The sequence below is a fragment of the Ailuropoda melanoleuca genome, chromosome 7 (assembly GCF_002007445.2).
Source record: "Ailuropoda melanoleuca isolate Jingjing chromosome 7, ASM200744v2, whole genome shotgun sequence".
Classification (NCBI taxonomy): Eukaryota; Metazoa; Chordata; class Mammalia; order Carnivora; family Ursidae; genus Ailuropoda; species Ailuropoda melanoleuca.
Window position 1 is genome coordinate 81,401,068 of NC_048224.1, and position 25,937 is coordinate 81,427,004.

Sequence of the window (25,937 nt, forward strand, 5' to 3'; positions counted from 1 at the left end):
GGGTTTCGGTTTAAGATAACTGTTCTTTATACAGCTCATGTAAGCAGNAAGCTAACAAATGCCAGTGCACTAACACTGTTTTGAATCTGGGTTTCTGGGTTTCGGTTTAAGATAACTGTTTTATACAGCTCATGTAAGCATTTGGGATAATGAATTAATTGCATTTTCAATTTACATTAGCTTGGCACAATTAAAATGACTTGTACTTATTCTTCATTATTTAAGCTTTCAGAAATGGCTATGAGCTACTTCATTTGTTCACCCACAAAAAGATTGTTATCTCCTCCAAGCTCAGCATCAGGGGATGTCTTAACGGGACTGTTTCGATAAAACCTTGGTGCCACATACCATATCCAAAATGGAGCTCTAAGCCTGCCAAGGGTGAATTTATCTGAACCTAAAATGTAAAATGCAATCAGTGAGGTTCTCCCCTTTCCCACTGTAAGCTTACACTTCTTGGAACCACTAGTTTCTTGGGCGCAGAACTGTCACAATTGCCAAACCGACCAAGAACAACCACAGCTCATCAGCCTGTTGTTTTGGTTCCCACACTCTATGTTCATATTAACCTTGAAACTATTTGGATGACCTTTTGGATACACAGATGCTAAATTTGTATAGTGTTTCTAACTTAACAAGACATACTCTCATACACCGCCTCACTTCCTTCTCTCAGAATTCAAATGAATCCTCTCTTCAGTACCCCCAGCCTGCTCCTCCCACCCGTGTCTCCAGGGGGCCACACTCACTGCAGGTCAAGGCACAACCCAACAGTCATCCTTGACACCTCCTTCTTCTTGACACCACCCAACACCAAATGAGGCTGGTTCTACCTCTCAGTTCTGCTTTCTGCTAGTTCCAGGTGCTAAGCTCAAGCTACCATCGTTCCTGCCTAGGCCACTGCAGCAGCCTCGGTCAACCCAGCCTTAGATTCTCCAATAGGTTTTCCACATTATTGCTCTGCTCCGCTCAGACGCTGCTGACACTCCACTACCATTAGACAAATTCAGACACTCATAAGGCCCTTCATCATCTGAACCCTTGCCCTGCATTCCCACCCCTTTCCTTCCTTCCCAACCTAAAGGCATCCCTGGCATCCTATAATCTGGCTAACCTGAACTCCTTAGAGCTTCCTACACACGACCGACTTTCCCATATACCTATGCCTCCATTATGCTGCTACTCAGACTTATCCTTCAGAGCTCCACTTAGAGGTCATTTCCCCCAGGAGAGCAACACCATAGCCAACTACCTGCACCCCCACCCGCCGGGTTATAAACCTGGTCCTGTGCATCCCCAGAAAACCAGGAGTTCACTTCTATTACTTTCTGCTGTCATTGCCCTATTTGCATTTGTCCCCAGTAGACTCAAAGCTTAATGAGGGAAAGGATAATGTCTTATTTATAACTAGCTTAACTCCAGTGCTCAACATATGCTTCTTAGTAGGCACTCAATAAACACTTCTTGATTCAATGAAGGTATAGGCTTTATGTAATTTTACAATGAGAAATCTGAGGCAGAAACCAGTCAAGGAACTTAACTGAAGTCACAGACTAGTTCAAAGAAGAACCAAGACCAAAGCCCAAGTCTCGTGATTCCTGGCCCTGTGGGAGACAGGCCACTGTACTCCACGGTTAGAATTTCCAAGGCTGAACAATCCAATGCAATGGAGGAAGTCTGAACGACAGCTTCCCCTCTGACTGACATAGAACAAGCCTTACATTCATTCAGTGCGGCAGGTGCCCAACCTTTCCAGCAGCCATAAGCCTGATTTCAAAGGCCACATACTCTACCTTTCTCCTCTGTCACATGTCGAAGTAACTTCTCAAGATCAGGAAGTTTCAGCAACAAGATGCAATTTGGAAACATGTCATCCACCACAACTTGATCAAGGGGCTGGAACTTTCCCTGAAAAAAGACTTCATTCAGTTAGAATGCAAGCACCCCAGTCAGCAAACTCACACATTATAGAAAAGAGAAAAAGATATACCTTCTCATAGCTGGACCTTTAAACTAAGTTCAAAGTCACTTGTTTCACCTAAGGAACCCCTAAACTAGGATAGGCTCCAGAACTGACTCTCAGCTCCCTCTAGGAAGCTCTGGAAAGAACTGGGGTTCCAACCAGCATACACCACCCATATGAAAAGTACAGTCGCTGGATGAAACAGGGGGAAGAAAGTTCTAGAAGAGCGCTAGAAGGAACCCATGGAAGCTTGTGGAGGGGGTAGAGATTGCACTGGGCTGGTCCAACCCATTCAGTGTGAACAAGAACCAGCTGAGGTCACAGGGCAGGAGTCCTGACCATCATTTAGGAATAAGCTCAGACCACAGGCAGAGCAAACGGCTCCCTCCCTATCCTTACCCCAGGGCTGAAGAAAGAAAACTACAGCAAGGAGAAAATTACCAAGATGAACCTGCTCCNCAAACGGCTCCCTCCCTATCCTTACCCCAGGGCTGAAGAAAGAAAACTACAGCAAGGAGAAAATTACCAAGAAAATTGCCAGAGCTGTCTGACAGAGCTTCCAAATGCAGACCGCGATAAAAGAAAAGACAGCCAGAGGGATAAGTACAGGGAAGCTGAACACACAGTAAATTAGGCTCATCCACAGAGATGTATAAGGCCTGGTAGCCAATGGGCCAGAATTCAGAACATCGGGATTCAGAACATTCTTCTTCTTCATCAGGTTATTTTTACTTAACTGTGCAAGAGCATGGAGGGGTGAAGTCTGTCTAAATGATTAGTCCCCTGACTTGGGGATACTGGACTTTATAAAAAATGTATGGTTCTGCCCATGTCCCACTTCTAGCTCACTCTGCTTTTCTGTCTTAGCGACAACTCCATTTGAAGACAAACCGTCCGATCAGTTTTCTTTCTGCAGATGCAGCTTTCTTTGGTTTGAAGGGTGAAATCTCATTCATTCAGTAGCGTTTGTGAAAGCTCATCATACTTTCTGTTAATACCTCAATTTCAATGCTGTCTTTTTCTTTCAGATAGTAAGAATAATTCCAAGTCTTATTGTCTTTAGATATCTACCTTAATCTATATTCTTCCACGGTCCACAAATATTTTAAATATTTAGCAATTTAAAACAATACTCTAGATATATAATATGGGCTGCCACACAGTTATGATATAATAATTTCATAATTAATGTTTCATTCTCACTTTCTTTATCATATATACTCAAAAAGGAAATGCAATAAGCGACTTGCTTTGAATATAAAGTTAGTAACAGTTGGGATAGCCAGAAAGAAGAATTTTTCTGATGTTAAATCTTATGATTAAAAAAGACTAGGTCAACATTTCAAAAGTGCATGCCAATATTCTTTAACTCAAAAGGAAAAGATCATGTCTAAAATGCAGGGAAGGAAATACCTAATGTCTCATGAGTTATTTTACAGGGCATTTCAAGTATTTGAGAAGAAAAAGTAAGATGGTTTACAGTGAAAGCCAACGACCACTTTGAGCAGGATTTCTGCTTCATTCTGTGTCTGTGGACAGAACCAGCCACAGCGCCCTCAGGACTCCTAGAGGGCCAGGTTGAGGGTTAATTCACTGCAGTCATGGTCTCAGTGGGGCACAGCAAACATCCCCACAACATGGGGGGAGTGTCTTTAAATCCGCATCCTTACAGGCGCTAAAGCTTGGTTGGTGACTTTCTCTCTGTTAATGTATCCTGGAAAACAAATGGGAGCCAACTGAAGTATTCAAGTGAAGACTACCAGATCCTTGTTTCTGGTGGCCACCAGACCATTTCCATTCATTAGAGACGAGGACTTACTAGCCTTGCCACTCATATACCTTAAAAACGCTGGCTCCATGGTAGCTTCCAGATAATGAGCACCAGGAATGAAGTAAGGAATAAAACTTCCCCAATCCACACTAATGGACAGAGGATGTAGGAAAGGAGGAGACTAAAAGAAGCTAAGCTGCATCCGGAAAAAGCATGACTTACAGTTTGAAGTCTGTTTTATTGCTTTCGGTTTTTATAACAAATTAAACTGATACACCTACCATATGGAAGTTTTGGAAATTTGGCCTAAGGACTGAATAAGATGAGCTCATAAACATTTAAACTATAAGCCAACATAAGAGTATGAAAACCCAGATTCTTCTCTGCAGTTTAAATAATACTTATTCCTTAAAACTGTTAATTAGCAGATTTTCAAACTGTGGTTGGTAGATCCCTGGGAGTCTCTAACATCCTTTCAGGGGGTCCACAAGCTCAAAACTAGCTTCATAATAATGCTAAGATGCTACGTGCATTTTCACTGCGTCGACAGTTGCCCGGCCAAGGCGAGCAAGCTCCTTCGCGCCCATCATGGCCATGGCACCAACCTGTCCTACAGCTCCTGTGCTCCTCACTGCCCCGCAGAGCAGTTAAAAAAAGAAGCCAGTGTCACTTAAGGATATCCTTGATCAAGGAGTAAAAAGCAATTCCATTTAGTTAAACCTTGACCCTGAGTGCAAATCTTTTAACTATTCTGTGCATTAAACGTGATGCTGAAGCCCCTTCTGCCGCTACCCAGGTGAGGTTATCACCTCAAGGAAAAGCGCTTGCGTCACCGAGTCCAGAGCAGAAATAACCACTTTTTTGTGGGATACCACTGTTAACCAAAAAAACCGTTACAGACTAGGGCTGTTTAGACTTGGGTATTTGGCAGAACATAAAAGAACTGAACGTGTCACTTCAAGGAAAAGACTGACAGTACTTGTGGCCAATGATATAATTTTAACTTCCAAGCAAAAATTAGAATCGTAGAAAAATTGTATCTGCTGCTAGGACAGCTTCCCAATATATAGTTTTCTGATGAGATCAGTGGTGATATTAACAAAGGACAGAGAGAGAGGAAGAGAGAAATGAGATGTGTCAACATTTGGAATATCTGCAGAAATCAGTGAAACAATATTTTCCAAATGACCAATGCATAGGATTACAAAGTCATACACGGGTGAAAAATCCATTTTCAGTGCAAGACAGCCCAGTGGATTTTCATGTAAACAGAACACGGGAAATTCATTGACAGGGTTTCAGATTCCACACTGTAACTAATTTTTAAGAAACCACTACCCCTTGTTGATTTTTAGAGTAGTATCAAAGGAGAATATCCGCAATGGTCTGAAAGAGCTATTCTACTGTTCCTCCCTTTGATGACTACATATGTGGGGGAGGCTGCATATTCTTCACATGCTTCCAAAGCAAAAATACACGGAAATAGACGGAATGCAGAAACAGATACGAGAATCTAGATGTCTTCTACTCAGCCAGACATCCACAAGATTTGCAAAAATGGAAAACAGTGCCACACTCTTCACTGAATTTTGTTGCTTGTTTCATTAGAAACATGTTATTTATGTTAACATGTAATGGGTTCATTATTTTTATTTCAAAATAAATAAAAATAAAACTATTTTTAAATTTCTCAGTTTTAGTTTCTAATGTAGTAAATATTGATAGCTAAAACCCACAGGAACAAAAAGCTTTTGGGGATCCTTAAACATTTTCAGGAGTGTAAAGGTATCCTGAAACCAAAATGTTTTAGAATCTCTGGCTGAAACTATTACCGTTAATCAACTCTGTCTTTGTATTGGCAGGGTAAATTTCATCTAACTGGGATTCCTTAAGTCTTAGGTACAGCTTCCCCCTTAATGAGATTTTACTAGGCACATCTCAGTTTACCTATTTAACAGTCTCTCAGAAAGAAGAAAATGAAAGAAAATAAGTCTTCTTTCCTCTCTTAAGGCCCAAGGTCATTTCTTAACATTTGTACTGTATTTCAAAACAAATGAGTACTTAATGATAAAATTTTCATCATTAGGCTTTTTGTCAAACAAGGAAGGCATGCGGCATAGAGGGCTAGGCCATTCTCAGAAGGCACAGGTAAACTAGTCAGAGATTAGTGCTGGTTCTCAGGCCTGTCGGTGCTCTAATCCATCCCAGCACACATGATACAGGTGTTCTAGACCAACTCTACCGATCTGAATCAAATTAAGTTACATCTGAATAGTGGGGAAACTACATTTGGGTCATTAAAAGGAGAGAGAGAAGACCAAACAAAAAGCGATCTACTCTGTTCCTTCACTGTTAAAGTCCCAAATAGGGCAACTCACTTCTTTATCAGCCTTTCTGAGGTAGTGGAGAAGCAGAAATAGAGGGTCCATGGGTGTGGCAAAGTGAAGAAGTCCTCCTGCAGATTAAAAGAGAACAAAAGGAATTAAACGTCTTGGAAAGACAACTTTGTTATGTCATCTTAATCCCAGTGTGGAAACCACTCCTTGAAAAATATATGTTAAATTCCAAATTCAGAAGCTCTTCTTACACAGAAACAAGATTCTACACAACTTTTTCCAAAGGCAGAATGTGCTACGGTAAGTGTAGTCACCATCTGTCATCGAACAATGTTATTATGATCTTAGTGACTATATTCTCTATGCTGTACTTTTCATTTCTGTGACTTATTTATTTTACAGCTGTAAGTCTGTACCTTTCAATCTCCTTTATCTATTTCAGCCACCCCCACCTTCCCTCTGGCAACCACCAGTTTGCTCTCTGTATTTAAGAGTCTGTTTTTGGGGGGCACCTGGGTGGCTCAGTCAGTTAAGTGTCTGTCTTTGGCTCAGGTCATGATCCCAGGGCCCTGGGATCGAGTCCCACATCAGGCTCCCTGCTCAGCGGGGAGTCTGCTTTTCCCTATATCCAACTCATGCTCGCTCTCAAATAAATAAAGAAGATCTTTAAAATTCAAAAAGATCTATGCACACTTCATGTTTATTGCAGCACTATTTACAATAGCCAAGGGATGGAAACAATCTAAGTGTCCACTAAAGGATGAATGAATAAAGAAGATATGGAATATTTAGAAATAATTTTTAACAGAGGTCCTCCCACCACCCCCCAAAAGGGCAAGACTTGGGGGAAATACTGAGAGAACATGAACCAGGCAAGCATTAGGAGAGCTGTATGTATATATTTATCTGCAAAGCTGGAGTAAATGTAATTTCCTATGCCTTTGAAGATGAAGCCATGGGCAAGCAATATTATTCTCTCCATACATAGCTCCTTCTATGGTCTGTGGGTTCACAGCTTGGAATTGCCGATGATCCAAGCTCAGAAGGTGGTTCCCCACCTGAGACCCTACCCTCTCCAGACCTTATCCTATCTTCCTACTCCCTAAGGAAAAGACAAGAGGAAAGGAGTCTAATAAGACTGAGCATAAGAAACAGGAAACCCTGTAGTAAGATTAATGGTGCTATCCAGGCTAAAGGAAGAAAAGGCGAATCAGACAAACTAGCGTACCTATTCGCAACTCTTCCTTCCTCTATCACAGCCCCCCCGAGCATCCCAGACTCCTTCTTCCACGGAAGTGAAGCAGAAGAGGCATTCATCGAGTGGACGATAAACGATTCCTTTATCTGTATACTTAGTTTGGGTTCGGGAAACATATGTACTTACTTTTAGTCCTTAACAGAGCAACCTACGTAATCAGCAAGAAATTCCAACCCTAAACTATATATATGATTCATTTTCATAGTCAATAAAAAAATTTGAGAAAGTAATTTCAAATTATGACATTAGCTGATTATTTTTTTTAAAGTAGAAGAGAAGCTTTTATGAAAACAACCTATCAGAAGCTCTAAGCTCATTATTTTATTTTTATTTTTTTAAGATTTTATTTATTTGACAGAGATAGAGACAGCCAGCGAGAGAGGGAACACAAGCAGGGGGAGTGGGAGAGGAAGAAGCAGGCTCATAGCAGAGGAGCCTGACGTGGAGCTCGACCCCATAACACCGGGATCACGCCCTGAGCCGAAGGCAGACGCTTAACTGCTGTNGCTCGATCCCATAACACCGGGATCACGCCCTGAGCCAAAGGCAGACGCTTAACTGCTGGGCCCACCCAGGCGCCCCGTCTAAGCTCATTTTATATGAGGCATCCATGATAGTCAGAAATTAGAAACAGGTTTCTAGGTCTGAAAACAATATCCTGGTGACTATTCTTAACAGCAGCTCTTTCTTCAAGGCTAAGTTTAAAAAGAAGACAATGATGAAAAAAGCAGACACTTTTGCTATGAACCTAAAGCTACTCGAATAAATAAGGTCTATTAAAAAGAAAAAAAGAAAAAAAAAAAGCAAGTACCAGCTCAGACAGTCCTTAGGAGAGGTGATCAATCACAGCCTCCCAATATTTCCCAGTTTCATCTGGATATTACTGTGTCTATCTAGCTAAACCCAATTGCAAGTGTATTACATTAGAAGTTAGAACTCTCGTATATTGCCAAATGAATAAGCATAGCAATGACAATAAAAGGGAATATATACTTTCCACCTGCCAGACTATATACACAGTCTGCCATTGCGTTTTGGCAACTGAAAGCCATTTCAAATATTCTCATGCACATAGGTACATGAAATTTATCACCAGCAATAAACTCTTGTTCTGGAACGTCTTAGAAGAAAAACAAAGTGGCCTTTCTACACTGGCACTAAGTGGAGACATACACAGTCAACAGAAAGCAGAGGGCTTATAAAGAAATAGAAAATACTCTGAAAACAATGAGAAAACAGGTAGAAAGAAAACAGGAATATAGAATACCTCACCTATCCCTGACTCCCCCTCACCTTCCCGACTCCTTGAACCATCAGAACACGTGGTCTCCTTTTTCCTTCTAAGTCAACACAGCCCCCAAATTAGAGGAACATTAAAAGAATCAGAACTTTAATGTTGGGTGTGTGTGTTGGGGGTGTGCAGGGGTGGGGGCAGTAGTAATTTATATGACAAAGCATTAAAAAATCTTTGTTCTATTCTCTTTTATTTTAGAAGCAACATCAGTATCCATTTGCAAAGAAAGAAGTTGTCAAAACTTGAAGATCTTCAAAAGTGTCTAAGAGAAGAACAAAGAATTCCCAGTTCACACAATGTACGCTCCTGTGTTAGATCACCTGATTTCTGACTAAGGGTGCATCTGTGTTTTAGGAGACAAAGCAGAGTTATTAGTTTAAATTTTCCTACTATCTAAGATACGTAGATATTGATTTAAACTTGCTCAAATTATCTTTCCTTTCCGCTTGATTAAACCCTGTTCTGATGCCAAGGAAGGCTAAGGCATGGACCAGAATCCAAACTGGGCAGACAGGCCTGTAGCCCCATGCATGAAGGATGGAAAAGCCAGATTATGTGTTTGGTTAATGGAAATATATACACTAGTCACTTACCTGATTGGACTGATTGATTTATAAACCAAGAATGGTGTTTTTCCTTGAAAACTTTTATTTCAAACAGCCGCTGTAGACACATATTGAACAAGTAAATGGTTCCTTCCCCTGTGAAGACAAATCTGTTTTTTATTCGTAAATTTTCACACACACACACAAAATCAAAAGACTGTCCAATAGTTCTGAGGAATGTTCCTAATACGGACATAAACATACATAGATAAATTCTATACAGACTGACTCCAAGGCAAGTTTATAGCTATTATATACAGATGCTTGTTTTCCAGCTCTATAATCCTCACTGAACTTAAACCAATAAATAAAAAAGCGCAAATCATTCATCTTAACTGCTACAAAACCTCTCACTGAATCCTCCAAGAGTTCGCAAGGGGAAAACCATTTGTAAACTACCCAAACCTTACGCTTCAGCTAGATGAACTGAGCTGGTCTGTGGCTCCCCACACAGACGGCCCAAGACAGGGACGGGGCCTACGGACCCCAAGGGCCAGCTCTAAGTGAGAAAGGCAAGGGCCCTTCAATGCATGAAATTTTTTTCTAACCACAGCACTATCAAGGGCCTGAGTTTGAATCTATGTGTACCACAAGTTGGGAGTGTGCCCTTGGGGAAGTTATTTAAACCTTTCTGTGCCTCTGTTTCCATATCTGTAAAATGGGAGCAATAGTGAACCTACCTCACAGGTTTTTGTAAGGATTAGAACTCATGTAAAGTTCCTAAAACAGTACTTGGCTCATGGTAAATGCTCAGCAAATGTTAGCCTTTATTTTTCCACAGTCAAAGTAGTAAATGCAAACGTTTGTTCCTCTGTGGTTTATGGGCATTTAGATAAAACAGAAATTTTACAAGAAGCCTGACTTTTTTGTGTACCTTTACTTTCATTAAATGCTTTACAATCTTTACTGCTACCTAAGACTTCTCCTGAAAATATCTGCTTGCCTCAACTTAGTCTTATGTATAATTAGAAGTTCCAGATAATACGAATTTTCAATTCAAATTCAATTCCATTTTGAGGAAAAGGAAACTGGAAGAAGCCAGGAATTTTTGCCTTTCTTGTGGCTTCTATTTATGTCTTTCCATCAACAACAATAACAAGGCACAACCCACTGGCTTTCCCTTGCTTTTACCATTCAATATGGTATCCAACAGCACAATGCTCTAATTTGCTAGTATCAGATGTCTACTCATGTAAATTAATAACAACCTTATAACATAAATCTTGTGAAATAAATTAACGAAAAAGTAATCCCATATAGAGATGAATATCAATATTACTATGTATTTATGGTATATTTTAGTATTTTTGCCTAAAAATTAGAAAACAAAATGCACTGAATATAAAGTTAAAATGAAATTAGTTGCAATAAAATACATATCTCTGTATACAATGCTTTTAATATAAAAAAATCACCTCTTGACTGGGAATAAATATACTGCCTTTTGGTCAGAACGAAATAAGGGAAGTACCGCTAAAAATGAAAACGCTCAAAATCTTGGCATGTCAAGTAAAAACCTTGTTCTTTCTTTTTTACTCTGGCTGTTTATTTTACTTTACAACATAAAATGAATATAAGTGGACACTGATGTTGGATAACTACTCTAAGAAGAGTTGGCTTAAGAAAGTTAAAGTAAATTAGTCTGTTTTCAGAGGGAATCCAAACACACCACTCTCTGTCTTGCATACATTTCTGAGTGAACAGTTCTATGGATTTAAATTAGAAGAAGAAATAAAAAATGTTTAGGTCAAGCTTGCTTTTGTCACCCAGTAATGCCATTTGACCTTTAAAAGCTATTAAGGAAGAACAAAAGGACCAAAGTGAATAAGTACATACACTTTTTGGCAGTAATGTTTAAAAAACATTAAAGTTACTGTTATTGGAGGAGAAGGGGGGAGGAAAGCTTACCTGAACATGGGTTAACCAATTTTACAAACATAAGCCCACTTTTCATCTTCTTTGAAGCATCTTTTAAATATTCTGAAAAGAAACAATGAGTTTATAAAATTAAAAGACATTTACTTTGTTGTTCACCTTATTTACTTTAATCTGTTTTTTTCCCTTCTGTTTATATGACTTTTTTTTAAAGATTTTATTTATTTATTTGACAGAGAGAGACAGCCAGCGAGAGAGGAAACACAAGCAAGGGGTGTGGGAGAGGAAGAAGCAGGCTCCTAGCGGAGGAGCCTGATGTGGGGCTCGATCCCAGAACACCGGGATCACGCCCAGCCAAAGGCAGACGTTTAGCGACTGCGCCACCTAGGCGCCCGTTTATATGATTTTTCTTGGTAAACTCTCTAACTCCAATATGGTTGTATCCTCTGTGTCATACTTAGAAAGGCCTTCTCTTCCTCAAGCCTATGAATCACCTATATTTTCTCCAAATAATGTTGTATGTTTAATCTATCTGAAATATATCTGGGTATAAGATATGGAGAGGAGATCCAACTTTTATTTGTTTTTCAATGAACTGTCCAGTTGTACCAATGCTATCTTCCGAATAACCCATGATTGAAATAATTCCTTTATGCTAAATGTCTAAACTACATTTATAAGTCTGCCTATGGAAATTCTATTTTGGTCTAGTAATCTGTGTCTATATTAGCATTACTACTTTCAATATTTTGATTATTACAGCTTTAAAATACATTTTAATATCTATTGAAGTAAGTTCTCTCACGATATTTTATTGTCAGAGTTTTAATGGTGTGGATCAAAACACAAAGACGATGACCACTCTATTTATAACATCTTCCATACATTTTGAATGCACATTCATAGAACTAATTTAGAGACTCTCCAAAAGGAACAAAGGGGCTCTAATAATCTAGCTTAGCAACAACCTACCAAAGATCAAATCAGAGAGCTTTGGGGTAAGGAGTGGCACTTTATTGTTTCTATTTTCTGGGGCTCCCACTCCCTTTACCCCACTTCAGATTTTCATAAGCTTAAATACAGCAAGCACGATTAGAAATAGGTTTACTCATAAGTGGTTAAAATACAACTTTCTTCTTAAAATAAGAGGAACATTAAATATATAAAATTAAAAATAAGCCCTAATTTTGAGATTTCCACTTGCAACTAAATGGAGTAACAGGAATTTTATTTATCCTCCCACTTAAAACCACCACCACCAACAACAACAAAACATATGAAACAACTGTGTTCAAGACACTGGGCATTGAGCCATGCAGGACAGTGATCCCTGAGAGATGGGCAACAATTGAGGTGAACTCTACCAATGACTCCGCTTACTGCCGTGAGAGAGTTTTTATCTGCAGCGCAGGACAGAAGGCCCCAGGTGAAGCCTGGCAGACTCCCTGCATTGAAAAGGTGCAGCTGAGCGTTCTAGAGGCACCATGGCTACAGTTCACTGGGCGGTGTACAGGAAAGGAGAGAGCTACAAAGAAAGAAAACCCCAGAGATGTGCAAAGGGTACTGCTTGAGTATACAACTGAGGACCGATCAATGCATGTAGACGATGAAACTACCTGAGGACCAGGAGATTAGAGGGGAGAGCACCTCACGTTCATGCAGGGCTGAGAACTCCAGACAGACGGGAAGGCCTCCCGATGCAGAGGACTCAAAAGGGTCTTGCCTCAGCAGGCCACAAATAGCCCTAGCCTGAATGTTGCAGTGGTACCAACAAACTAATTTTAAAAAGGATCAACCAGTTTCTGAGCACCTTCACTGTGCCCCAGGATGAAGCTCAAGATTATTTATAGGAATACGAAACCATTAATCGGTCAAAAAGGTAACATTCACAATTTCTGGCATCTAATAGAATATTACTGGGCATTCAAAGAAGCAGAAAAATATGGCCCATAATGAGAAAAATGAAGAAACCAATTATTGAGAGAGGGGTCCTGGTATTAGACACAGATGTTAGAATGAACAAGCAGGAACATTTGTGTATTTCTCATGCACAAAAAATTAAGTAGAGACACAGAAGTTTTCTTAAAAGACCCAAATTGAAATGAAAAATACACTAGATGGGATTAATGGCTGAAGAAAAGATTGATGAACTGATGACACAGCAATAGAAACTATGGGAAATGAAAACACAGAGAAAAAAGAATGAAAAATAGATATCAGTGAACTGTGGGACAACTTCAAACATCCTAATAATACATGTCTCACCAGAGTTCTGAAAGAGAGGATGTGGGAATGGAAAAAATATTTGAAGAAATTATGGCTAAATATTTTCAAATCTGATGAAGACAATAAACCTACACATGCAAGAAGTTCAATAAAGCCAAAACACAGGAAATAGGAATAAACTATACATCATAATCAATAGTTCAAAACCAGTAATAGACCGATCTTAAAAGCAGACAGTTAAAGAAGACACATTATGTACAGAGGAAAAAAACTAAAAATGACAGCAAATTTATTCATTGGAATCAAGCCAGAAGACCTCTTTCAAGTACTGAAAGATAACATGACGATCCCAGAGAAATTACCCTTGAAAAAATAAAGGTGACAAATAGTCTTTTTCAGACATGCAAGAGCTCAGAGCGATAACCACCAGCAGACCCACACTACAAGGAGTGCTAAAGGAAGTCCTGGCAGAAGGACTAGGATACCAGATGAAAATACGAATCTAAACAAAGACATGAGGAGCACTGATAGTGGTGACTGCAGGCGTAAATCAATAAGAAGCTTTTTTCTATTGCTTAAGTCTCTTTAAAGATCACTGACTAAACAAAAATAACAAGTTAGTGTGGGGTTTACAACATACATATAAGTAAAATACATGCAACAACAGCGTGAAGGCCAGGACGGGGGAAAGGAAAGCATACTACTATATGTTTCATAATATTGTGAGTTTCTTCTATCATATGTGGAGGGGCGTGACATCACCCGAAGGTAGGTGAGATCAATGTACCTGTGCAATCAACCCCAAAGTGGCCACTAAATTAACAAAAAATGCTGTCACTAATAAGACAACATAGGAGATGAAATAGAATCATAAAAAAATACTCAATCCAAAAAAAAAAGGCAGAAGGGGAATAAAAGAAGTTACAAAGGACAGATGAGACAAATAGAAAACAAACAGCAAGATGACAGACTCAAACCTAACCCTATCAATAATCACACCCAATGTAAATGTCTATACACTCTAATTCAAAGGCAGAAATTTTCAGACTGGTTAAAAAAGTAGGTAATTGTCCACAATAGCTAAGTCATGGAAGGAGCCAAGATGCCCTTCAACAGATGACTGGATTAAGAAGATGTGGTCCATATATACAATGGAATATTACTCAGCCAACAAAAAGAACGATTTCTCAACATTTGCTGCAACATGGACGGGACTGGAGGAGATAATGCTAAGTGAAATAAGTCAAGCAGAGAAAGACAATTATCATATGGTTTCACTCATTTATGGAACATAAGAAATAGCAGGGAGATCGGTAGGAGAAGGAAGGGAAGAATGGGGGGGCTAAACAAAAGGGGTAATGAACCACGAGAGACTATGGACTCTGGGAAACAAACTGAGGGCTTTGGGGGGATGGGGGAATGGGATAGGCTGGTGATGGGTAGTAAGGAGGGCACGTATTGCATGGTGCACTGGGTGTTATACGCAACTAATGAATCATCGAACTTTACATCAAAAACTAGGGATGTACTGTATGGTGCCTAACATAATATAATAAAAAATTATTATAAAAAAATACGTAATACTATATGCTGCCTATAGAAACACACTTGAAAGATGCAAGTAGATTAAAAGGAAGGAAGAAGATACATCACCCTTTTCATGCTAACACTAAACGAAAGATGCAATGGCTCTGTTAATAACAGACATAGAACATTACCAGCAATAAAGAAGGTCATCTCACTGACTGACTTATTGCACTTAGCACTACAACCTCTAGCTCTGTCCACATTGCTGCAAACGGCGATTTCATTCTTTTCTATGACTAATATTCCATTGTATATTCATATACCACCTCTTCTCTATCCACTCATCTTTGATGGACACTTGGATTGCTTCCATATCTTGGCTATTGTAAATGATGCTGCAACAAACACAGGAGTGCATATATCTTTTCAAACTAGTGTTTTCATTTCTTTGAGTAAATACCCAGTAGTCAAATTACTGGATCATATGGTAATTCTAGCTTTAATTTTTTTGAGGAGCCTCCATACTGTTTTCCATATGATTTCACTCATATTTGGAATTTAATAAACAAGACAAATGAATAAAGAAAGAAAAGAAACAAACAGTAAAACAGATTCTTAACTACAGAGAACTGGCGGTTGCCAGAGGGGTGGTCGGTGGGGGGATGGGTGAAACAGGTGAAGAGGATTAAGAGCACATTCATCTTGATGAGTACTGAGGAATGTGTGGGATTGTGGGATCACTGTATTGTACACCTGAGACTAATATATGTATGTTAATTTTACCGGAATTAAAAAAATAAGTAAATTTTTTTAAAAAGGTCATGTGATTTCATAATGATAAAAGGCTCAAAAGGAAATAATCCTAAATGTCTACGCTCACAAATACAGAGCTTCAGGATGCACTAGGTAAAAGCTCATAGAACCCTCTGCCTAGTCTCCAACCCCTGGCCACCGCTAATCTGTTCTCCATCTCTATAGTTTTGTGATCTTGAGAATGTTATATAAATGGAACCATAGAGATTTAATTTTAGGAATCTTTTAAGACTTTCCTTTCTGCAACCTATAAAAATGTGAAGGATAAAGTTTAGCACTGTTAAAAACTTTTCCACAAAACTAAGGTTGTGGTTTTCCCTCCCTCACCCTGCCGTTCACTATTCCAGCATCGCTGTCTCCATTATGTTTAAAGGCACAGAAAAGGTGACCTCTCTCTCTTTCAGCAATACACCATTTTACTTCAATACTACAGAAAAACTTTCAACTTTAACTTGGTGAATCATTATTGATTTTTTTGTTTCCTTTTTTTCAGTAGAAAATTCTGGTTCTAGTGATTTTTGCCAGGTCTCCTTCAGCCTTCCCATTCTTCCAGCACTTAAAATAATTAAAATTTATAAACACCAAAAGTCTAAAACATATATTTTTAACAACTATACAAGGCAAGCAGTGTTTCCATTTTTCCCAGGAAGAGCACTAAATCCAGAGGATTAGCTATAGCCTAAAATGTCAAACTGTAAGAACTTTGGAATTACTAAGTACAAATAAATACTGACATTAATGTGTTCTGCTGCAAATGCCAGGCTTCTCTGAAATATACTTTGAGATGTATTAGTGTAGATAATGCTGAAATGTCTATGTAGGGAAAAAAGTCATCTTTTCTCAGTTGTGCCAATAAAATAACCTGCTGTTGGACTGAATCTTTCAACACAGAATTCCAAGTGAGATGCTATCATCAGGTTGTTTCACCTCTTCAATGATAGAAAGGATTTTAAAATTAATCTCTCCTGCCTGCTTCACTCGTGCATGTATTAACGATTGATTAGCAAAGCACATGCAGCCTGCTCCTGTGAGGAGCTTTGCGCTGTTCCCTGGAAGAGACAGATATTGAGTCAAACGATCATACAAATGTAGACTCCAAATGTAACAGCTGCTAAGAAGAAGAAATACATGGAATTGGAAACCTTAAGATAGAGGGTACAACATAGAGGAGCAGGTCTGAGAAGGCTTCCTGCGCCTCACATTAAGTTCTTTGCTTTGATGGCTAAGAAGTCAAAGGAATTAGGCATTCACTTCACCAGTGAAATCTTCAGTAGACTCCTGGGCCAAACTCAAGCCACAGAAGGGCTTTGTTTGATGTGCACGGTTGAAAAAATTTGAATTTAGGCACCCATATTTGGAAATCGGGTGATTTTACTAAAGTGCAGACTTCAAATATATTTTCCCTAGATATGAAAAAAAAATTACGAGGCAAAAATTCTGCCTTGCACAATCAAGCCTGGCAACAACAAACTAATTTTGTCAAACTCCAGCTGCCACTTTCTAGTTTCCCTTGGTCCTCTGTACCATCTCATATACCCATCTTGTGGTCGGACGATTACCGGATGCCATGTATGTCCTCACTAAACCGCGTTCTTGTCTGCTAGAATCTATGTACCCACAGCACCAAGTATCAGATGCTGAATAAATAACCATTTAGTAACAAAACACCACCCTCTTACTGAATCTTTTTTTAAATTACCAATTTTTATTTTATTACCAATTTTCTGTTCCCAGCTCAGATACTATCCTAGGCACTAAGGATACAGCTGTGAATAAAACAAAGCCCCCTGCTCTCAGAGCAAGACTGCATGCATTACTCCCTTTATCTTCCCCACCCCACCCCCATCTACTTCTCCAGCCACTTCATCAAGCCCCATGCTCCACCCTCCCCTCTCAATCAACCAGTCTTACAGGACAGGGAATAGGGCCCAGATCTACCACAGGGAATAGGGCCCAGATCTACCAGACCCTGGAGGCCCTGGGTCCAGAACAGAAAATGCATTCCAAAAAGGTAAGCCACTTACAAAATTTAAAATTTGCTAGGAGCCACATTAAAAATAGGTAAAATTCGTGTTGATAATATATTTTACTTAACCCAATATATCTATTTTTGTTTCAACATGTAAAGAAAATTTCATATAAAATGTGTTAGTATGATATTACCTGTGGATTTTTTATAGATGCCCTCTATCAGACTAAGAAAGTTCCCTATTCCTAATTTTTGGACTGTTTTTTAGGATGAAATAGTGCCATATTTTCTCAAACACTGTTTCTGTGGCTGTTAAGACAGTTGTGTAGTTTGGGACTCTTATTTTATTAAAATGGTATATAATATTGATTGATTTTGGTATGTTGAACCAACATTGCATTCCTAGGATAAATCCCACTTGGTCATGGTGTGTAATGCTCTTTACATACTTCTGGATTTGGTTTGCTAGTTGCTGAGAACTTTTGCATCTATGTTCATAAGGGATATTGATCTGTACTTTTCCTATGCCTTTGTCTGGTGTTGGTATGAAAGTAATACTGGCCTCACAGAATGAGCTGGGAAATGTTCTCTCTTTTTCCTTTTTTGGGGAAAAGTTTATAAAGGATTCATATTAACATGTTCAAGGTTTAGTGGAATTTACCATGAAGCTACGTAGGATTGTGCTTTTTTTTTCCCATAGGAAGCTTTTAATTTACTAACTTAATTTCTTTACTTGCTATAGGTCCATTCAGATTGTCTATTACTTCCTGAGTTGGTTTTGGTAATTTATGCCATTCTAGGGCTTTGTCCATTTCATCTAAGTTATCTATTTCCTTGGCATACAGTTGTTCGTAGTGTCCCCCATGATCCTTTTTAATTTCTGTAAGATCAGTAGTGATGTCCCCTCTTTCGTTCCTGATTTTAGTAATTTGAATCTTCTCTCTTTCTTGGTCATTTTAACTAAAGATTTGGTAATTTTGTTGATCTTTTCAAAAGAACCAACTTTGGTTTCATTGATTTTTCTCTCTGTTATTTTTCTATTCTTTACTTTGTTTATTTCTGCTCTTATCTTCATTCCCTTCTCTTCTATTTGCATTGGGTTTGGTTTGTTCTCCTTTTTCTAGTTTCTTAAACTGAAGTTTAGGCTATTTGAGACCTTTCTCCTTTTTAGGCATATACAATTACATATTTTGCTCTGAACACTGATTTTCCTGCATCCCTTATGTTTTTTATGTATTTTGTATCATTTTCATGCATTGCATTCATTTGATCCATTGGTTATTTTAAGAGTGTGTCATTTAATTTCCACATATTTGTGAATTTCCCAAATTTCCGTCTGCTATTGCTATTTTCATTTCAGAAGGTAAGATTTACATCTGCCACTTACCTTTATTTTCTATATGCCATATGGTTTTGTTCCTCTATTCCTCTATTACTGCCTTCTTTATGTTTAATAGATATTTTCTAGTGCATTGTTTTAATTCTCTTGTTGTTTCTTTTACTCTATTTTGGGAGGAGTTATTTTCTCAGTCATTGTCTTGAGAGTTACAATTGGCAACTTAACTTACAACAATGTAGTTCAGATTAATATTAACTTGAAAATTTCAATAGTAATGAGAAACTTTCCTGCAATATATTCCTTTTCCTCCCCCCTCCTTTGCATTATTATATGCCATATACATATATATACACGCACACACATCCATATACACACAGACATATACACACACACAAATTATACCTCTATATAAGCCCATCAACCATTTTATATTTTTTGCCTTATGAAGTTGTATTTTAAAAAATATTTTAAAGACTTATTTATTTTAGAGAGCAAGAGAGCATGAGTGGGAGGGGCAGAGGGATGGGGAGAGAATCTTAAGCAGACTCCATACTGAGCCCAGAGCCCGACACAGGGCTCAATCTCATGACAATGGGATCATGACCTGAGCTGAAACCAAGAGTCAGACGCTCAACTGACTGTGCCACCCAGGTGCCCCTGAAGTTGTACTTTAAATCAGATAGAAAAGAGTTACAAACAAAAATACATTTGTACTGTCTTTTATGGTTTGCTGTGTATTTATCTTTACCAGTTCTCTGTATTTTTTGTGTGGATTCAAGTCACCATCTAGTCTCTTTTCCTTTCAATCTGAAGGACTCCCTTTTTGAGGGTCAAGTCTGATAGTGATGAATTCCCTCAGTTCTTCTATATTTGAGAATGCCTTAGTTTTTCCCTCAGTTTTTTTTTAAGATTTTATTTATTTATTTATTTATTTGAGAGTGAGAAAAAGAGAGAGAGAGAGAGAGAAGAGCAAGCATAAACTGGGGGAGGGGCAGGAGAGAGAGGCAGACTTCCCTGAGCAGGGAGCCCAATGCAGGGCTCAATGCTGGGACTCCAGGATCATCACCTGAGCCAAAGGCTGACGCTTAACTGACTGAGCCACTTAGGTGCACCTCTCCCTCAGTTTTGAAAGATAGTTTTGCCAGATACAGAATTCTTGGTTCAGTATCTGTTTCTTTCAGTATCTAGAATATGTCATCCAACTAACTTCTAGTCTCTATGATTTCTAATGAGAAGTCAGCAATTTATTTTATTGAGGATCTCCATACTTCATAAGTCATATTCTCTTGCTGTTTTCAAGATTCTCTGTCTTTGTCATTTGACAGTTTGACTATGATGTGCGTAGGTGTGGCTCTCTTTCAGTTTATCCTACTTGGAGTTTATTAAGGTTCTTGAATATGTAATGTTTCTCATCAAATTTGGGAGGTGTTTGTCCATTCTTCAAATATTCTTTTTGCCTCCTTCTTTCTCTCTTCTCCTTCTGCGCCTCCTACTATACATACGTTGGTATGCTCAGTGGTACACCAAGGTCTATGAAATTATGTTCAATTTTCTTAATGCTTTTTTCTTTCTGTTCCTCAGGCCAGCTAATCTTAATTGACCTATCTTCAAGTGTGCTGTTTCTTTTCTCTGCCAGTTCAAATATGCTATTGAGCCTGTTAATGAATTTTTCATTTCAGTTGTACTTTTCAACTCCAGAATTTATATGTTCTTTTATAATTCCTATTTCTCTTTATTGGTATACTCTATTTTGTGAGATTTCATTGTCAGACTGTCCTTTAATTTTTTAGACATATTTTGCTTTAGTTCTTTGAATATATTTATAATAGCTGATTAAAATCTTTGCAGAATAAGTCCAACAACTGGGCCCCCTCAGGGACAGTTTTTATTTACTACTTTATTTCCTCCTGTGTATAAACCTACCCTCCTTTTTCTTCCAGTGTCCCACACATTTTTTTAAAAAACTAGACATTTTAGATAATATAATAATTACTGTGACAATTCTGGAAACCAGACTCCTCTGCCCCAACTCCCCATGATTTATTGTTGCTGCTTTTTGTTATCATTGCGGTTGTTGCTGTTCATCTCGTGACCTTCCTGAACTAATCCTATAAAGTCTGTATTCCCTGTAACCTCAGTTAGTAAACTAGTTTACTGGATAGCTAATGATTAGTCTGAGATTTCCTTAAATATTTTGAACAAATAAGCCTCCCACCACTTGCTGAGGAGTTCTGCATGTGTTTTGGGATATGCCTGCAACACTCGAGTACTTTAAACTTCTGCTTTAGCTTTTATTAACTGCTTGCCTAGGACCTCAAAATCAGAGGTGAGAGATTAGGGCCTTGTCAGGTCTTTCCTGGGCATGCACACAGTCCTGAATATGTGTTCAGCCTTTTAATTTCCTAGGACTATGTCAGAGCTTTTCAAAGTCCCTTATGGGGATATCTTATCCCATATCCCTCTTTTAACTTTCTGGCCAGGTCCTTATTTGCCCAATTGCTACTGCCCCCTCAGCAGCTGCTATGTTAAACAATTGCCACTGATTATTTTTGACAAAAGCCGTGGGGACAGGATATTTCCTGCAGAGCAAGTTCTAAACTCCAACCAGCTTTTCCAGGGAACTACAAGACAGGTCAAATAGGGACAATGATCTGGGAATGGGACTGTTTAAGAAGCTCCAAACGAGGCCTGTCCAGTCCAGTGGTTGCAATGCTGCTGGTTTTTACGAGTACCATGTTTGCAAGACTGCTGGTTTTCAAGGTTACTGTAGACCTGAGGAGAGGGATATGTGAGCAGTTCAAGTTACAATGCCACAAACCCTGCTTAATGAGATTCAGCAGTTTTTCTTGAATAAACACTTCTCAGATTGTTGGAAGACTTTGGTTAATTTCAAGAGTTTCGAAAAAGTTGATTTTGGCCATCTTTGCCAGTGTTTTCATTGCTTTTATGGAGGGGTGGATTTACCCCCACTGGATTTTGAAGGCTTAGCATAAGTAAAGAACTCATATTGCTATAAGACTTCAGATAAATTCTTTAGTCTATACCTGGCCTTAGGCACACAAAATTACTTGTGACCATTAATTAAAGGCTCCATGAAAGTTAAGGAGTTTTTTAAAATTGTCATTTAAATCTGGGAAAATCCTGGGTCATCCCATGGACCAGTTTCTCACCCACAAGTTTAGAAGCTCCATCATTTTTCTAACTTTTACCTGCATCTAGCATAGCTAAATTAATTAAGGAAGAAAAAATCTGCTTTTAGAATAATGGGAAAGAATCAGAAAAGTAAAAGAGTGGGAGTACGGTGGAGGCTTTTCCTCCATTAACCTATTTTTAGTTGAGGCCTATCTCTTTGATAATATCAGCATGAAAAGAGCACAAGATTTGGAGTCAGAGAGGTCCATAATCCACTCACAGCTCCTCTTCTTGTTCAGCAGTATGAACTAGGACACAATACTCAGAGTTGTTTCATTTATAAAATGGGCATAATAATTATTAGTATTTTAAAGGTTTTCTTAAGCTTAAATATAATATATGTGAAAGTGCCTAGAACATGTAATAGGCACTCAATTAAAAACCAGTTTCCTTTCTCTCGATGATATGGAAACATTAAGAATATATCGGGAATAATAAGATCAAAATATAAAAGTCAAAAATTTTAAGCACAGAATTACCTAAGGGCCTAACAATTAGCTTTCCAAGAAGAGATTAAATTAGGACCAGGATGTCCTTTTTAAAAAGTCAAAATATAATGCATTTTATGTGCAAAAATTAAGATCATGTATAATAAGGTACCCAGTTTTTGGCACATGTGATATGCTCAATAAATGTTACATGACTGTGTTGTTTAATTTTAGAAAAACCTCAGTAAGAAATGGTGAAACAAGTTTTGATACTTAACAAGCTGAATTTCATTTATCTAGAAAATTGACGCATATGAAACACCTTCTTCTAAAACTATGTTGAATAAAGTAAGACTTCAACTTATATTTTTTAAAGAGTAGGCTTTACACTTTCTTTTTCCTTTTCTTTTTCTTTTCTTTTCTTTTCTTTTTTCTTTCTTTTTTTTTGGACTGTTTTCTCTTACATAAGAGATGACATAAGCCATGCTGGCCAAAAGAGTGTTTTCATAAAAATAAAAAAATTCAGACAAATCATAAGTTGGTACTCCATCTTTTTGGTCATTTTGGACTTAGTAATATCTTAAACTTCCCAATTATCTCCAGCCCTGCCACTCTAGCTTCTTATGTCTAACCAATTCCATAGCAGTTTTTCATGGTCTTTGTGTTTTCTATAAAGCTCCAATTTTATGTCTCATTGGTCACCATTAACTCTAGCAGCAAATCTTCCATCTGTTTACCATCCTGATCTAAATACCTCAACAGAAAGGAAAGTCTGATTGCTTCTTTCCTGATATTTGAACTTTAAAGAAAACATACCAGTGATAAAGAGACAACTGTATCCAATGAATGCAAAATAACGAATCGTAGCTAATATGTATTGGACATTTACTACACACCAGGCAATGTTCCTGATATAAATTACATAATGTTATCCTTATAACATCTCTATGAAGTAGGTACTATTTTGATTCCCACTTTTTTGTGTGAGGGACTTGCCCAAAGTTAAGAAACCTGCTCAAGGTCACAGAGCTATTTTACTATACACAGAGTCAAGAATAAACTCAGGCAACCAACAGTTGAAGCTATGACATTTTAGAGAAATTCTTAATCTCCAACCTCACCCGTCTTAACTCAAAAAACACAAGCTGCAGCTCTGAAGTACAGTAACTATCTTGTACAACTGTTCTCTTGTGACACAGACGTCTCAAACTCGTCTGTCTCCTCTTGTTGTGTCCTGCCCAACCTTGAGGACCAGAAAGTCATCTAATCAGCTTCCCCCACTCCAGTGCAACCAGTATCCCACTCCACCAGGGCTGCGTGTGGCTGAAGGAAAAGGGGGGGGGCTAGGGAAAATGAGAAAGAGGAAAGGGTTGGATCAAAAAAGATATAAATAAAGCATGAGAGAAATCTGTCAAGATATCACTCAAGAAACATTGAGTGATAAACAGATAAAGTCAAGCCTGACCAGATGTGAGAAAAGGAAACTGATCTTCCTATTAGCGAATGCAATATCCTATACACAGCCAAATATACCCCAAGTTTTCTGTGATAACTTGAGTACATAGCATGGATCAATGCATGGACTTAACCATTCTGTAACACTGAAAAGTTAGTCAGGAAGTCTTGTAGAAGCCAAAATGGAACATTATTTTTCATCTTCAGACTATATGGTATGGGTCGTACAGTTGATATGAAGTTATTTATCAACCAGTTTTTAAACTTGGCAGCTCTTTCTTATCCCTCTCTTGGTTGAGACAAGTTTCTTCATATCGTTTAAAGTTCAAAGACATGAGACAGGAGAGAGAGCCCCCTTTTTGCCAAGTGTTCTTATGACTTGGAAGCAGTGGACATTTGTTCATGGCCCTGTCTGATTTTTGGCACACAACAGATAAGCTGAGAAACACACACCCACTGTTACATGGAAAAGAAAGAACAGACATCAAAGCACCACTTACTTTATTTTTAGATACCATATCAAGGCTATTCAGTTTTCTTAAGATCTAATTGGAAAAAAAAAAAAAAAAGACGAGAGCATCACTCTCATGCAACACAGTGACCTAAATAGGATCCAGTTCATTTTCTGTAGTCATCAGCCGTCAGAACATATTCATCCCCCTTAGTTCCCGTCTGTTTGATCACCAGGGATAGCTCCTTGAAAACACTTGGTTAGGACACAAATACAATGCATGCAAGACAAATCAGCGTAATTTTCAAGTTACTTGCCAATTCCAGGAATGCTAATTTCAGCAATAACTATATGTCTTCCCTTCCCAAGATGTTACCACTACCATCAAAGAGATCTGGGTCATGTTCCTGGCTTTGAAGCTCTCAGCTTCCTTAAACACTACAGGAGGCAAACCAAGAAAGCTAGAGAGAGGCATGCACCAGAGAAATGTTTTTCAATTTATGGGTTCCTCCAAGGATATATTTTTAATTTTGAAGCTTTGAAGAAAGAGAAAAAATAAAAATAAAAACTGGCCTTCACCAAGACCATAGAAGAGAAATCTCCATTTTCTCAGGGCTGTCCCTATCAATAGACATGTTTCTAGGATTGGCCTCTGTGCAGAAGAAGAAACTGATGAAAAACTTCAGTGTGCAGCCAATTCAGAGCCACAAAGACCGACAGTTTACCGAGATGGAGCTCAGCTCTTGAAATATCTGGGAAGCAGGAAAATTCTGGAGAGGTTGAAAGGACAGATCTGACTGGGATGTCCAATAATGACCAGCATAGGAGGTATGCCTGGTCCCTGGTCATCAAATTGACAACAGAGGCAACCCCAGCCCTTTCTGATCCTCCCAGCTCTCCCATTCTGGTGGGGTACCACCAGTCAGTCAGCAGAGTGGCCTCCGGCGCATAGCAGGGGTCCTAGAGGACTGGGGAGAGCCTGAAGTCTCTGCCATTTAATTCCTGTTGAGTGTTGGACAGATAATCTGACTTCTTGGAGTGTTGTAAAATGGTGATAATAAAGCTTGCCTTGACTACTTTCCAGGGGCATGGAGAGGGTCAACTACAATAACATACATCAAAGTGTACTGCAAAGGTATAGGAGCCAGGAGATACAGGCCCTAGAAGACAGGCTTCCTAAAAATTATATGAACCCTGGCTAAATGAAGGAGTATAAGTTGCAGCTCGAATCTACTTCTTCATACAGTAAACGTCTGCCCCACCTATATGCCATCCAGCCAAAGAGAACACTGATAACTGAGAAACTGAGTGTGCTCTGCTGAGACAAGCCCGGTCCCATGCGGCTCAGGCACACCAGTGAGCGAGGGCAGTGGCTAGCTCTTGTGCTGCCTAGCCTCACCTTTTCTTCTTCTGGAAAAGTGCTCCTTACCCTCAA

At 38.7% G+C, this 25,937-nt stretch overlaps 1 protein-coding gene across 1 annotated transcript in view; it reads right to left on the reverse strand.

The window, feature by feature from the left end:
- RNASEH2B (ribonuclease H2 subunit B) overlaps positions 1–25,937 on the reverse strand; it is a 56,848-nt gene that overhangs the window by 21,567 nt on the left and 9,344 nt on the right. The window contains exons 3-6 of the mRNA XM_034663791.1: positions 11,136–11,207; positions 9,216–9,323; positions 6,113–6,189; positions 1,794–1,908 (exon numbers count right to left, since the gene is read on the reverse strand). Coding sequence (XP_034519682.1) covers positions 1,794–1,908; positions 6,113–6,189; positions 9,216–9,323; positions 11,136–11,207 — 372 coding nt within the window. The remainder of the gene's footprint in view (positions 1–1,793; positions 1,909–6,112; positions 6,190–9,215; positions 9,324–11,135; positions 11,208–25,937) is intronic.